A 13,294-nucleotide genomic window follows, 5' to 3' on the forward strand; every position below is an offset into this window, starting at 1 on the left:
TCTAAACTCTTATAACGCATAATTTTGAACATTTTTCAACAAGAAAGCATATTTACAATACATCTTTGAAACCTTTATGATTTATGAGACTAAACAGGTTTAAATGGGGCTGCAAAGATGGGGAAGCAAAACTAGTGGAGCTGATAAGTGACTGGCAAACCACCATTTTTCTTGCTAGATTTCAAGTGGTAGAATTGCAACTCATGGAAAGACCCGATACATTCAAAGGGCCCATTAATTTGTCAGCAAGAATCCTATGAGAAGATGGTTGGGCTGAATATAGATGTGCAGCCATAATTAACATGTATAGCAAGGCTCAGGTTTCTTTTAAATGTGGAAATCTGCAGCAAATCTCTTAGAATTTATCACACAAATGATTTACCCTCATTATCAGGTATTATTAGATAAATAGCATCTCAAAAAGTCCACTTCACATTTTTCTCTGTGCTGATTATTTGATAACTTTAGTGTAAGCTAATATGCAAATCTTGATCAATGATGTGATTTATTATGTGCCATCAAGTCAGTGTCAACCCTTAGTGACCAGATTTTCTCCATGACTATCTATCCCCAACTTAGTCTTTCAGATCTTCCAACAGCGTACCCATTGCCAACACCAAAGTTCAACAACATGAATATTCTTTCTGTCCTGGTTCTTTACAGTCCAACTTTTGCTTTCATAGAAGGTCACTGTGAAACTCATTGCCTGCGTGTTCTGATCTTTGTAGGTATAGACGCATCATGGCATCTGAATATTTTTCCCAAGGCCTTTATTCCTACTTTACCATGTGCTAGTCTGCATTTCTTGAGTTGTTATTTTACTGTTGATCATCAATCCTAAAAGGAAGAAGCTGTCCACCACTTCTTCACTATCAATTCTAAGGCTGGTTGTTTTTCCTGTAGTTATTATTTTCGTCTTCTTCATATTTAATCTTAGTCCTATTTTTTTCACTGTGCTCCTTGATTTTCATTGCGAGATCTTACAGATCATTTGCATTTTCAGCTATCAGAGTAGTGTCATTGGCATACCGTAGTTTATTGATGTTTCTTTCTTCAATTTTAAATCATGCTAATTTTCTTCCAATCCAGGGACATTTGATGTGCTAACTGAAAGTGATGCCATTGTCTGGTCCTTGGTTTCCATCCTCTATACCTAGCTGTCAGGTCTTTGGTGGCCCTGGGTTTCAGCTGCTTTTAAATGCCAGGTCAGCTTGTAATAAGATTGCCCTCATTCATGACTTTATCATGGATGAGGATTCCAACCTGCTATGCATCACTGAGACATGACCGAGCTCAGAAGGGGGTGTACCCCTCTCGGAGCTGTGTTAATCTGAGTTTTAGGCTTGGCATCAACTGAATCCCAGGGTTATCATCCATGAATCTCAGAGGCTCTCTTCCACATGTAACCAGGTATGAGGCATTCTGGTTGAAGTTTGGCTCTAGAAAACTGTTGCATTTGTTGTTGATGTACTGCCCCATCCTGCCCAGCATCATCCCTGCCTGAGCTGCTGTATTTTGTCATAGGGCTGGTCATAAAATCCTCATTATTAGTACTTGGGGACTTCAATTTGCTGCTGGGTGGTCAGCCTGCATATAGAGGACCCTGGAAGAAGCGGATTACCTAGATCTGTATTAGTCAGGTTTCAGGCTAGGATTCAGTACTGAGACAGCTTTAGTTGCGCTTGTTGATGGCCTGTGGTGAAATTAGGATAGAAGTGATGCATCAGCCATCTTTCATACCATCTAACACAGTATCCTTCTGGACCAGCTACAGAAGCTGGGAACTGGGGCCACCATTTTATAGTGGCTCTCTTTCTTTGTGGGTGGTTCCAGATGATGGCAGGGGGCAGAGGTCATCCTGTAGGCCTTTCTTATGTGGGGTACCACAGGGTTCAGTGTTCTCTCCCCTCTTCTTTAACATTTAAATCAAGCTGCAGGGTGAGAGTTTGGTGCTCAAGATCATCAATATGTTGATTATACTGAATTATATTTCTCGACCCCAGACTGGCCAGTTGATGTCCTATCCCAGTGCTTGTGCAGGCCTGGATGGAGAGGAATCAACTCCAAATCAATCCTACCAAGTCTGAGTGGTTGTGAATATTAGGGTCCCTCGAAGCTGGGGAATTTCCATCTATATTCTTGGACAGGATGGCATTTCCCATTCAAGAGTGATGCACAATCTGGGGGGGTCCTTTGGGTCTCAGAGCTCCTGCTTGAAAGCAGGTGGCAGCTGTGGCCAAGGAGTCCTTTGTACAGCTCCATTATGTCAGCTGGGCCCCTTTCTGGACTGGGAGTCCCTTCAGACAATCATTCATGCCCTAGTCACCTCACAGCTAAACTATTGAAATATGCTGTACGCGGGGCTGTCCTTGAAAATCACTCAGAAGCTTCAGCTGGTCCAGAATGTAATGATGTGGAAGGTGATAAGCATGCCTTGGCATGCCCATTTGACACCTGTGCTTCACGAGTTGCATTGGTTGCCAGTATGCTTCTGGGTGTAATTCAAGGTGCTGGTCATCACCTATAAAGCCCTACATGGCATAAGGCCAGGTTATTTGATGGCTTACCTATCTCCCATGATTTCTGCTGGCAGAGTTGGAGTACTCTGGGTTCTGTTGATTAAACGCTGCCATCTATTGGGACCTAGGAAGTGTGTGTTTTCTATCATGGCACCTGCCCTCTGGAATAAAATCCCCCCCCCCGAAATCCATGTGGCTTCCACCCTGTTGGCATTTCATTAGACCTTGAAGACCTGGTTGCTCTCCTAGGCCTTGATGCATGGAGCCTCTTGTTGGATGTCTATCCTTTTGTATAGAGCAACCAGATCCCATCTTGTTTTGTCTGTATTGTGATTTTTTTGTTTTGTTTTGTTTATTATGTTGTGAGCTACCGTGAGTTGGGTGCAGCCTAAATTGAATTAAATAAATAACATTAAATATTTCCAGCCTTACCATTAATATTCAAGGATGCTTGCAAAATAATGTAAGTTAAAATTGTATAATAAAAATGCAGCCAAACTTACAATATTTAACCCCTGAAGTGACACTAACAACAACAACGTAAACCCTTTCTAAATTAGCACTAAGTTAGGCTTTCCCTAAAGGCAATTTTTGACTACGTGCTAAAAATTTGCTTTTTAAAGTTTTTATTTAATTTTTTACTGTGAGCTAAAAAACTTACTGCAAAATCAGTAAGACTTTGATTGCTGAATGAAGTATCCAGACAAATTTCAGGAGGTAGATACTCTGATCTATGGCCATTTTGGGTCTTAAAAATCAAAATGAATTGTGCCCAAAAGCAAAGAAGCAACCAACATCCCTGAGCCAGGCCCTAGTCTCAATGACAGAACACATTATTTTGCATGTAGCAAGTCCCTGGCTCATCCCTTTGCGTCACAAAATAAAGGAATAATGACAAGTGATGATACTGAAATACTGTTGATAAGAATACACAAAACCAAGCTGGAAGAGCATTAACTCTGATCTGCTACAATTCAGCTTTCAATGTTTTAACAAACCTGAAATGAATGTTCAGAATATTTCCCGTAATATGGATTCTTCCATTTGAGCCAGTTGAATTACCCAAGCTGAAAAGGGATTGGTAAGTCAAGAAGACTGCTGGTCGTTGTTATTATCTGGGCATCTGGGGGCAAAATCTTATTTAAAAAATCTCACAATGGGCATCTGATTGTTAAAGGGGAACCCAAAACAAGATCAACAATCAGTCCTGAAATAGCGCAGTGCTTCCATCTTATCAGGATAACATTTAACTTGCTTATTCTCTTTGCATCCATCACCATGTCTTATGGTAGTTTTATGGCTGATTAAGTAAGCATGGGAAGAAATGGTAGCAAAACTAACAAAAAGCAAGCAAGAGAGTAGGTCCTCCCCATTCAACCGAAACACTGAGAAGCAAATCAACAGGTACTCTTAAATTGAGACTGTTCTGGAATAATTATGAATTTGTACAGCAAACTGTGCTAGAAGAAGCTGGGTTGCATAAAGAATTCATCCATGGAATAGAATATGTATTTTTCAAATGCCCCCCAGATACACTAAAGTAATTAGAATGAGATCCTTGGATCACAGAACTTGTTTTATGAAAACAGCAATTTAGTAAAGTTTAAATAAATTGTTTAGAGCAGTGTTTCTCAACCTCAGCAACTAAGCTGTGTAGACTCCAACTCCCAGAATTCCCCAGCCAGCAAGTTGTTGAGGTTGAGGAACATTGGTTTAGAGAACAGGTTCACAGTACTTAATGCAATAAAGCATTATCAGGGAAAATACCTCTTTTTTGCTCTCCTTGTTTTGTTCAACCTCAATGTCAATAGGGTTATTTCCATTTGCTTCTTCCATTTCATCCTCACTGGAAAATAAATAAGATAATACCAAATTATTTCTCTGTCAAGACTCCTAGAAATCCCAGATAGATACAACATTTAAAAAAAAAATCTACATATTATTTTTGTTAATTGCATAATTTCTCTTCTTACAGATTTCTACACATCAAAATAAAATAAGTATGATCAACATAAGGATCCAGAGGGGAAGTTCAAACTGAGGAAATGATGTTGATTCATAATTTAAGCTTACATAATCATAAAATGGAAGCACAAATAACAAGTTAAGTGTCACTGATAATCTCACAATAAATAGCAAGATAAATAGAACTTTTTGGAGTAACTACCATTATATCTTGGAAAAAATATAACATTGCTGAAAAGCCTATTGCTCATGTATTTATTCAGAACAGAAGTTTTCAGCCTCCAACAACAAATAACTGCTTTTAGCCTCTATTAGTTTTTACTTTTATAAAAATGCTTCCTTGCTTTACTGCTTCATAAGCCTCTGACATCTTCTTTTCAAAGGGATGTGTCAAGTAAACATAAACAACCCAATACTCTCTATTTTATCTCCCTGAATTAAATGGAGCTTGCTCCCAAATAAGTGAGCACAGGAGTTCAGCACAACTATTACTATTGCAAACTACCAAAAGTCTTTCAATTCTGGCAGTCTATAAATCTAATAAAACAAGCAACAAGCAAACAAAATGAATAAATGTCTTCCTGTGGAATGGCCTATCTCTTAAAATCACATATGTTCTCTCCTTTTTTATAAGTGTCAGATTATACCTGCCAGGAAACCTATGCTCAGCAATATACCCAATTATATGCACGTGTTTCTTTTGGCTGAGGAAAAATATACTTGGTTAATAATAAGTAAGAAATAATAGTTCAGTTTCAGGAAGCTGAAACAATGCTGAATCTGACAGGACAAGTAGCCCCTGATTGGAATGATTTATTTCTTTAGATTTTTAATCTCCTCTATATGGACCTATATGGGAGATTAATAATGAAATAAATAAAACACAAAGTAAATTGCTACTTTAAGAATTGCACTTAGAAAATTATCATATTAGGTCATAATATGCCCATAAATGGCTGAAAAATAGAATCTCAGTGTATACCTCTATTTATAACAAAATGGGATTATTATCATCATCACCACCATGTTGTCCTGCTTGTCCAGCTAGTGCAAAATCCTTTCCACAAGTCTACTGTGAGCACACTCTATATAGGTGTTTCTAAACCTTGGCAACTTGAAGTTGTGTGGACTTCAACTCCCAAACTTCCCCATGGCTGGCTGGGGAATTCTGGGAGTTGAAGTCCATACATCTTCAAGTTGTCAAGGTAGAGAAACAATGCTCTATATAATATAAACAATATTATAGACAATATATTGTATATTGTTATACAAGCAATATAACACATCTAATGAAAGAACTGCCAAGGCTGAGTTTGACATGGTCAGGTCTGAAGTTCTGATATTAACCCATAAGGTCCTACAGAACTGGGGATTAGGATGTAAGCATTTTCCTATAATTACAATTATTAGTTTTTAAATTAGATTTAGAGGTATAATCAAAGGAAAGCTTAAATTAATTTTAACAAAATTCAAACATGTATAGTCAAAAATGGTTTTGCACTGAATTAAATTCTATATTAGCTTTGTTTTTCAAATATGTAATTCATTTTGATATCACTGCGTACTTCTATAACTTAAATTTGCCATTCTTCTATGGAAGGGATTGTTCATAATTTCCAGTGAGAAGTACAGAGATCTTAGCAGCTGTTACTAAGCATATGCCAGTGTACTTCTGACCAACCACTGCAATCATCATTGGAGGATTTTCTGACATATCTTAGGGATACTCATTTGGTATTCAGCAAAGGGGGAAGCCTTTTCGTTGAGACACCCAGACAATGGAATACCACTACCACCCTGTTCCTAGAAATAAAGCTTGAATTAACAGTGTTACAATTTAGTTGCATGCTTAAAATATTTATATTCAATTTGGCATTTAACCTCATTTGATTATACTGCTTTATTACTTATTATGAACGGTTACATTGTTTTATGGATTGTACCTATGAATTCTTACATCGCATGCATATATTTTAATGGAGACACGTATACTGTACATACAAGTCAACTTGCTCACCAGAAACTTTTCTGTTTGGAGAATGTGTTATTCCTGCAAGGATGAAATCTGCAAAATATTACATCGCCATCTACCTTCAGGTACATTTATTTATTTATTTAGTGTATGGCATCTCATACATGGGCTTACATTAAATAATAACATTTAGCCTAACTTAAAAACACTTTAAAATATGAATGTTAAAAAGATCTAAGTTCAGATACCCATGTCTAGGCCATCTAACCACTGAAGCGCAGTATCATTTATTAAAAAAAAAAATCAGGTATACCTTCAGGTACATTAAGCCAGACATTCTCAAACTGTCAGTCATGATTGCTTGGGGGGTGTCATAAACAAATCTGAAAGTTGACCTAATTGGTAGGCCAGGGCTTATGTATGCAAAGCAGGATCATTGCCTAAACATGTTGCTGTTCTGTCTGTCCCAAGCAAGTTCCAAGTTGGCTCTAGCTCTGTGCATGCAAGCTTCGTTGCTTGTGCTTGCAAAGCTATAGGATAATCAAAACTTGCTCTTACTCTACCTCAGTGTTGTCCAAACCTGGCCACTTTAAGATGAGCCAGCCATGGGGAAGTTTGGGAGTTGAAGTCCACACATCTTCAAGTTGCCAAGGTTTAGAAACACCTATATAGAAGTCCACTCATCTTAAAGTGGCCAAGTTTGGACAACACTGCTCTACCTGAACATGCCCAGGTAGAGCAAGCAGTAATAGCAGTATCAGCAGGGAGTTTTGAGAGAAGTGCTGTGATTAGAGGACGGTTTCCTACAAGGTGATCAGTAATATTTGGAGTGTCTGTGGAATGAAGTTCAGTATTAATGACATGAGTAAAGTTTAGTGTTTCTCAAGTTTAGCCTTTTCATTATTATTTTATTTCTCTAACTTTTAAAAATGAGAAGACTTTATGAGAAGGTAAGACAACTTTAAAAATGACAAATCCACCAGTAATGTTGATAAAAGTAAGTCTATGTCAAGAAAATATGATGAAAGTTTCATATATTTTGGCTTCAGAAGTATTTTTGTAACTGGAGAAAAACATCCTCAGTGTGTTATTTCTTAGAAAAAGCTGTCTGCTCAGATTATGAAGCCAGCTATAAATTACAAATACAGGTAGTCCTTGCTTAACGACTACAATAGGGACCAGAAAATTGGTCATTAAGTGGGGCGGTTGTTAAGCGAGTCAGCATGTGACCGGACCCGATTTTATGACCATTTTTACAATGGTCATTAAGTGAGTCACCATGGTCATTAAGTGAGTCACTGTGGTTATTAAGCAAATCCAGCTTCCCCAGTGGATGGTTTTTGCTGGAATTTGCTTAACAACCACATGATTTGCTTAAGGACAGTGGTAAAAAAGGTCACAAATCACGATCACATGACTGCAGGGGTGATGTGACAGTTTGTGACAGTCGTAAGTGCAAGCACAGGTCATAAAGCACTTTTTCCAAGGGCATCAAAACTTTGAACCGTCATTAAGCGGTCATTAAGTGAGGACTATCTGTAATTTGTTAACAAAGCTCAACTCCCCCCCCATTTTTCACATACCCCTTTGTTTGCTTTCCCAAAGGAAAAAAACCAAAACATATGATCAAATATGTATGAAACAGCTGTGTTTTTAAAAATAGAGTTAAACCTTGACACAGAGTAACACTGGCCTGTCTCTCCACTCTATCAATAGAGAGCCAATTCAAAAACCAAATGAGAGAGCAAATATAATCAGTCTTAAGACTACTGCTATCCCATTGTAAGAGAATACTCATTTTGTTATACCCCATGCTTGATAAATCCAACAATGAACAATTCCAAAACATCCACATATAGTTCGGTATCATGTTAAATCCCATTTCTTTTCCCCAGACTGACCTAACCTTGAAGGTTTTTTTATTCAAAGAAGAAATAAAATGAAAAAACAAGACTTAAGTCTAGTTAAAATAAATTATAATCTCTTCAAAATCATTTGTTTCTTATCAAGTTCAGAATCACTTAGTGAGCATGTGCCAAATATAGTGAAAATGCCAGGGCCAATTCCTGGCACCTTGACTTTAAAGGACCAAAAATATCCTTGACTTTTGATTATCAGTATCCTGACTCAGGAGTCAGAATAAACAATACTGGGCTAAACAGACCAATAATCTAACCGGCTATAATAACGGAGTTTTCTATGAGACTAAATTTGACTTTAAAATGCAAATAATAAGTGTTATACACAACCAAGCTAGCTAATCTGACCCCTGGAACATATTGACACTAGCAATTAAGTTTAAAATAATGATTTATTGCTTATGGACAGCCTTACTAGTTTCTGCTGATTATTACATTGAGATTAACGTGTTTTATAGTTCAAACAAGTCAGCATAACATAAAATGGCTATGCTGCTCTCTATTTCAATCAACTGCCAGTTTCAATTAAAGAGCTGGTTATACTTGTGAACTTTTCAGAGATGGCACATTGAACCTTTTCAGGGATGCCTCAAACTCTGAGGAAGATCTCGGCCAGAAAGTTAATTTAAGTCTTTATCCTGAACTGTATTTCACACTAAAATTATATATATTCTATCCACAAGCATTCCTATCCCAGGAATATACTGCTGAAATGCCTTTTGGTATGAAAGGAGCATTCATAAGGATAAAGAATGTAACAGCTCTGCTTGTAATATACGTACGTATAGGGTTCAGATTCAGTGAAACAGGCACACCTTTCCAACAACCCATGAAATTAAAAATATTTTGCAGAAGCCTATATGTTATAAACAGTTGTGTGCACTTAATCTCTTTTATAATCACTTCCACAGCCTACGACATTTGTATTTCTTTATTGCAGCTATTTTAAAACTCTTATTTAGGTTTTCAGTCCAATATGAAAAGTTAATTACTCATACAGCGGTGGTTAAAAAGGAAGTAGTTAAAAGTTAAGCTTAACTAATACTAACCTTCATAAATAAATGAGAATTTAACAGAGCTTTTCCCTAACCTGGTTTATCACTGTACTAATTTACCAATTCATTTTTAATTTATTTTAAAACATGGGGCTAAGCATTAACTGCCCAATACATGGGAAGAGAATGGATGGATGGGCAGAAAACACTGGATCATTTCCTAGTCAGCAGCAGAGATGAAGGAAATCTGAAATTCCAAGGAAGGAGTATGCAATTTCAGTTTTGGAAGTGATGTTCAACATTAACTACTTGGATTGAGTATCTGAGCTAAAATTAATACTTTAAAAACAAATGAAACTAATATTTATTTCTGGCAGCTCCCTCTTATTTTTTCATGCAGGAAATTCCCATTATCAAAGAATTTGAGATTTAAATTTACATAGTACATTGTATCTTCCTTCTCAAGTTAATAAAATAGCAACTTTTGTCTTCAGAGCCATCCTGAAATCTATATTTGGCACTCCTTATGAGTAAAAGAATATTAGGAAAGTATGGCTCCCTTGACTCCTACCATAGTGGTCACTAGGGAAGTAGGGTACACAATAATACAGCAGCTTTGTAAACTTTAAATCTTTATTAAAGTTTACAAATGCAAAGATAAGACTAATACAAACCAAGAAGAATATAAAAAGTAAAGAAAAAAGTAAAAGGTGCAGAGAACAAGAAAAAAGAGAATAAGAAAAAAGAGAATAAGAAAAAAGGGTAAGAAAAAAGATAAAGAAATGGCTCCCCCCTCCCTCCAGGCAAGTATAAACAACTTCAACAACTTAACACCTTCTCTCATATTTCAATAAAAATCTCTTCTTCCCATATCTCAATCTTTATCAATAAACAAATCGTAAAAACTCATCATTCAAAGTCTATTAAGACCTACCAGAAATTATAATATATATATTTTCACTGTAATCATATAAATCCATTTTGTATTCCAACTTATCACTTTCTCTGAAAAATAAAGCAAAAGAAATCTCTTGCCCATATCTTATCTGATGTCTATAAACAAATCTTTAAAGCTTCATCATTCAATCCTAGTTGCCCTCCCCCAAAAATTCCACTAATAGCTACCGGAAACCACAACATACATATTTTCAATAAACAAATTGTAAAAACTTGTAATTCAGTCCTAATCAGCAAAAGTCCATTAACAGCTACCAGAAATAATAACATATATATATTAACCTTAATCAAATAAATCCATTTTGTGTTCCAACTTATCACTTTCTCTAAAAAAATAAAGCAAAAGAAATCTCTTCCCATATCTTATCTGTTATCTATAAACAAATCTTTAAAGACTTGTCATTCAGACCTGGTCAAAAACAAAAAGTTCCATTAATAGCTACCAGAAACCACAACTTATATATTTTAACCCTGGTCAAATGAATCTACTTCATATTCCTTCCATTTAGTTTTTAAAAGCTTGATCTTTGGTCTCTTCAAATAATGTCTCACAAGTTTATTTCATTTCATTTTCTCTTTGTCTCTTCTCAGAAACTTCTTCACTAGTTTAACACATCTCTTTCATAAATCCAAGATAAGAAAGCTTTCCAAGTCAATCTTCTGATTTATTATTTGTACATCCCCTTTAATCATTAAGACATCAGCCGGTTTCATTTGTAAATCCAGTGTGGCATCTTTTTCCGTATCACTCTTGTAGTCTAGCATTTTTAAATCCATTTTCAGATCCACATACTGATCAGCCTCAGTCTCTATTTTGTCCAGTAAAATCTGATCCTCTTCTGTAGCCTCTGTTAAATCCATTTTTATTGTGACAGACAAGAATAATTTCTGGATGCATTGTTCCCAAATATCCTTGATTTCTTCTATAGTCAAATAGTATTGCTCCATTGTATTAATGGGTCTCTTCTCCTTTAACTGTAATCTTTAGTTCTCTCTGGTTCCCTCTAGTCAACCTTCAAAGTCCCTTCTTATCATATGTTTATTTTCCAATTAACAAAACATTCCCACGGGAGGATTTCTTACAATTAATTTCAAAATCTTCATATATATTTTTATAAAATTTTAAACAACCCACAGAAAATTTCAGGTCCATCTAACCCCTTAACTTTCCAAAATCAACATTCTAGCCCCTCTTTTGCTGTTTTTTAAGAGTTCTTAAAAAGAAAAAAAAATCTTTTTAATCCTTAAATTTACATGAAACTTCTTTCATCAAGGATAGAAGGAAACTCTCCTGGTGTAATGAAACTTGCGCTTCTGAAGGTTCTTAATATCAAAAAAATCAGAAAGAGGCAATTTTCTAAAGTGATTAAGAGGGGAAGGGGGCAAACCCAGTGTCCTTTTGAAGGCACCAAACTGTGGCTTAGGCAAGATTATTTTCCCCCTGGGTCCCAGAGCTCTAAAACTCGACGGAGATCACTATTTTACAATCTCTTTGCGGGGACCTCTGTATGGAGTAAACTTGTGGTTGATCCTAGTCTTCTCTGAAATCTGGAGAGGAGTTCTGAGGAGCCAATCCATTCACCAGCTCCTCTTTCCACCGCAGCTGTCAGGTCCACTCTTCAGTCCACCATTGCTTCCTCGGAAGTCTCAATAATACAGCAACTTTGATCAGTATGATCATACTAAATTAAGGTTAAACAGGAATCTAAATGTGAAGACAGCTACTTCTGTCAGAGAACTTAGGTGGAATGTAGAGTTTAGATATCAGATCAATTAATAGGCTTAGGTTGCGACTTTTAAAAGCTGTAGTATAAATATCATTTGCCAGCTAAATCACTCTCTTATATCAAGAGGTGGGTCAACTGCTTCAGAAATTTCTAGCACTGCAGCATTTAATATGCTCTTTATAAAATAATAAGACTATAAGAAAGGCATGGAAAAACAAAATGGAATTCCCAACACATGAACATCAATGGAAGACCATTTCTATAGAATAAATTATTAATTAAACAAAAATTATAACTTTGATTCTATTGACCACCTATGTGCCTTCTTTGGATCATCAGCTCATTCTTGGTGATATTGTGCTCAAGACAGAACAGTGGTTCCTATAATGTGGTTAGTACCCTTTCACATACTGATTCTGCTCTGCAAGACTTTGGATTTTGTTGTTTTTTATGTTCTTCTGAATTATATACTAGCAGTTTGGAATCAAACAGGAGAACGATGGAAAGTTCTCAACAGAGAACTAAAGGTTACAAACTGAGAGCCAGTTCGGTCTAGTGGCTAAGGCACCAGGCTAGAAAGCAGGAGACTATGAGTTCTAGTCCTGCCTTAGGCATGAAAGCCAGCTGGGTGTCTTTAGGCCAGTGACTTTCTCTCAGCCCAACTCACCACACAGGGTTGTTGTTGTGGGGAAAATAGGAGGAAGGAGCATTAGATAAGTTTGCCGCCTTGAGTTATTTATAAAAATAATAAAGACAGGATATATTTTTTTTAAATGTATATTGCATGTTCTGTGATCATTAAACAATTTATACTGCTCTATCATTTTTACAGTGTTCTGAAGAAATCTGAACAAGCATTTTCTGACTAGGAGTTTTGTTTGTAGGACTGTTTAGAAATTTATACTGCATATGTTAGTTAATGAGAGCCAGTGTGGTATAGTAGTTAAGGTGCTGGACAGGGACTGGGGAAACACATACAGTGGTACCTCGGTTCACGAACTTAATTTGTTCCACGATTCTGGTTGCGAACCGAATCAAATTTCCCCATAAGGTTCAATGTAAATAAGGTTAATCCATTCTGACCCCTACGAATGTGGTCGCCAACCAATTTTGGTTGCCAACCGAATCAAATTTTCCCATAAGGTTCAATGTAAATAAGGTTAATCCATTCTGAACCATATGAATTTTTTTTTAAACCACAAAAATATGAAACGAAGCACAGTACAGTACAGTATGAAGA

At 36.4% G+C, this 13,294-nt stretch overlaps 1 protein-coding gene across 4 annotated transcripts in view; it reads right to left on the minus strand.

The window, feature by feature from the left end:
* RCOR1 (REST corepressor 1) overlaps window positions 1–13,294 on the minus strand; it is a 140,617-nt gene that overhangs the window by 24,851 nt on the left and 102,472 nt on the right. For all 4 annotated transcript variants that reach the window (XM_088149807.1, XM_088149810.1, XM_088149809.1 and 1 more), the window contains exon 7: window positions 4,287–4,365. In XM_088149807.1, coding sequence (XP_088005933.1) covers window positions 4,287–4,365 — 79 coding nt within the window. The remainder of the gene's footprint in view (window positions 1–4,286; window positions 4,366–13,294) is intronic.

This window comes from Python bivittatus, unplaced genomic scaffold, assembly GCF_059951505.1.
Source record: "Python bivittatus isolate LINGU-HERP-01145 unplaced genomic scaffold, Pbiv_v1 ctg000580_np1212, whole genome shotgun sequence".
NCBI classification, from domain to species: domain Eukaryota; kingdom Metazoa; phylum Chordata; class Lepidosauria; order Squamata; family Pythonidae; genus Python; species Python bivittatus.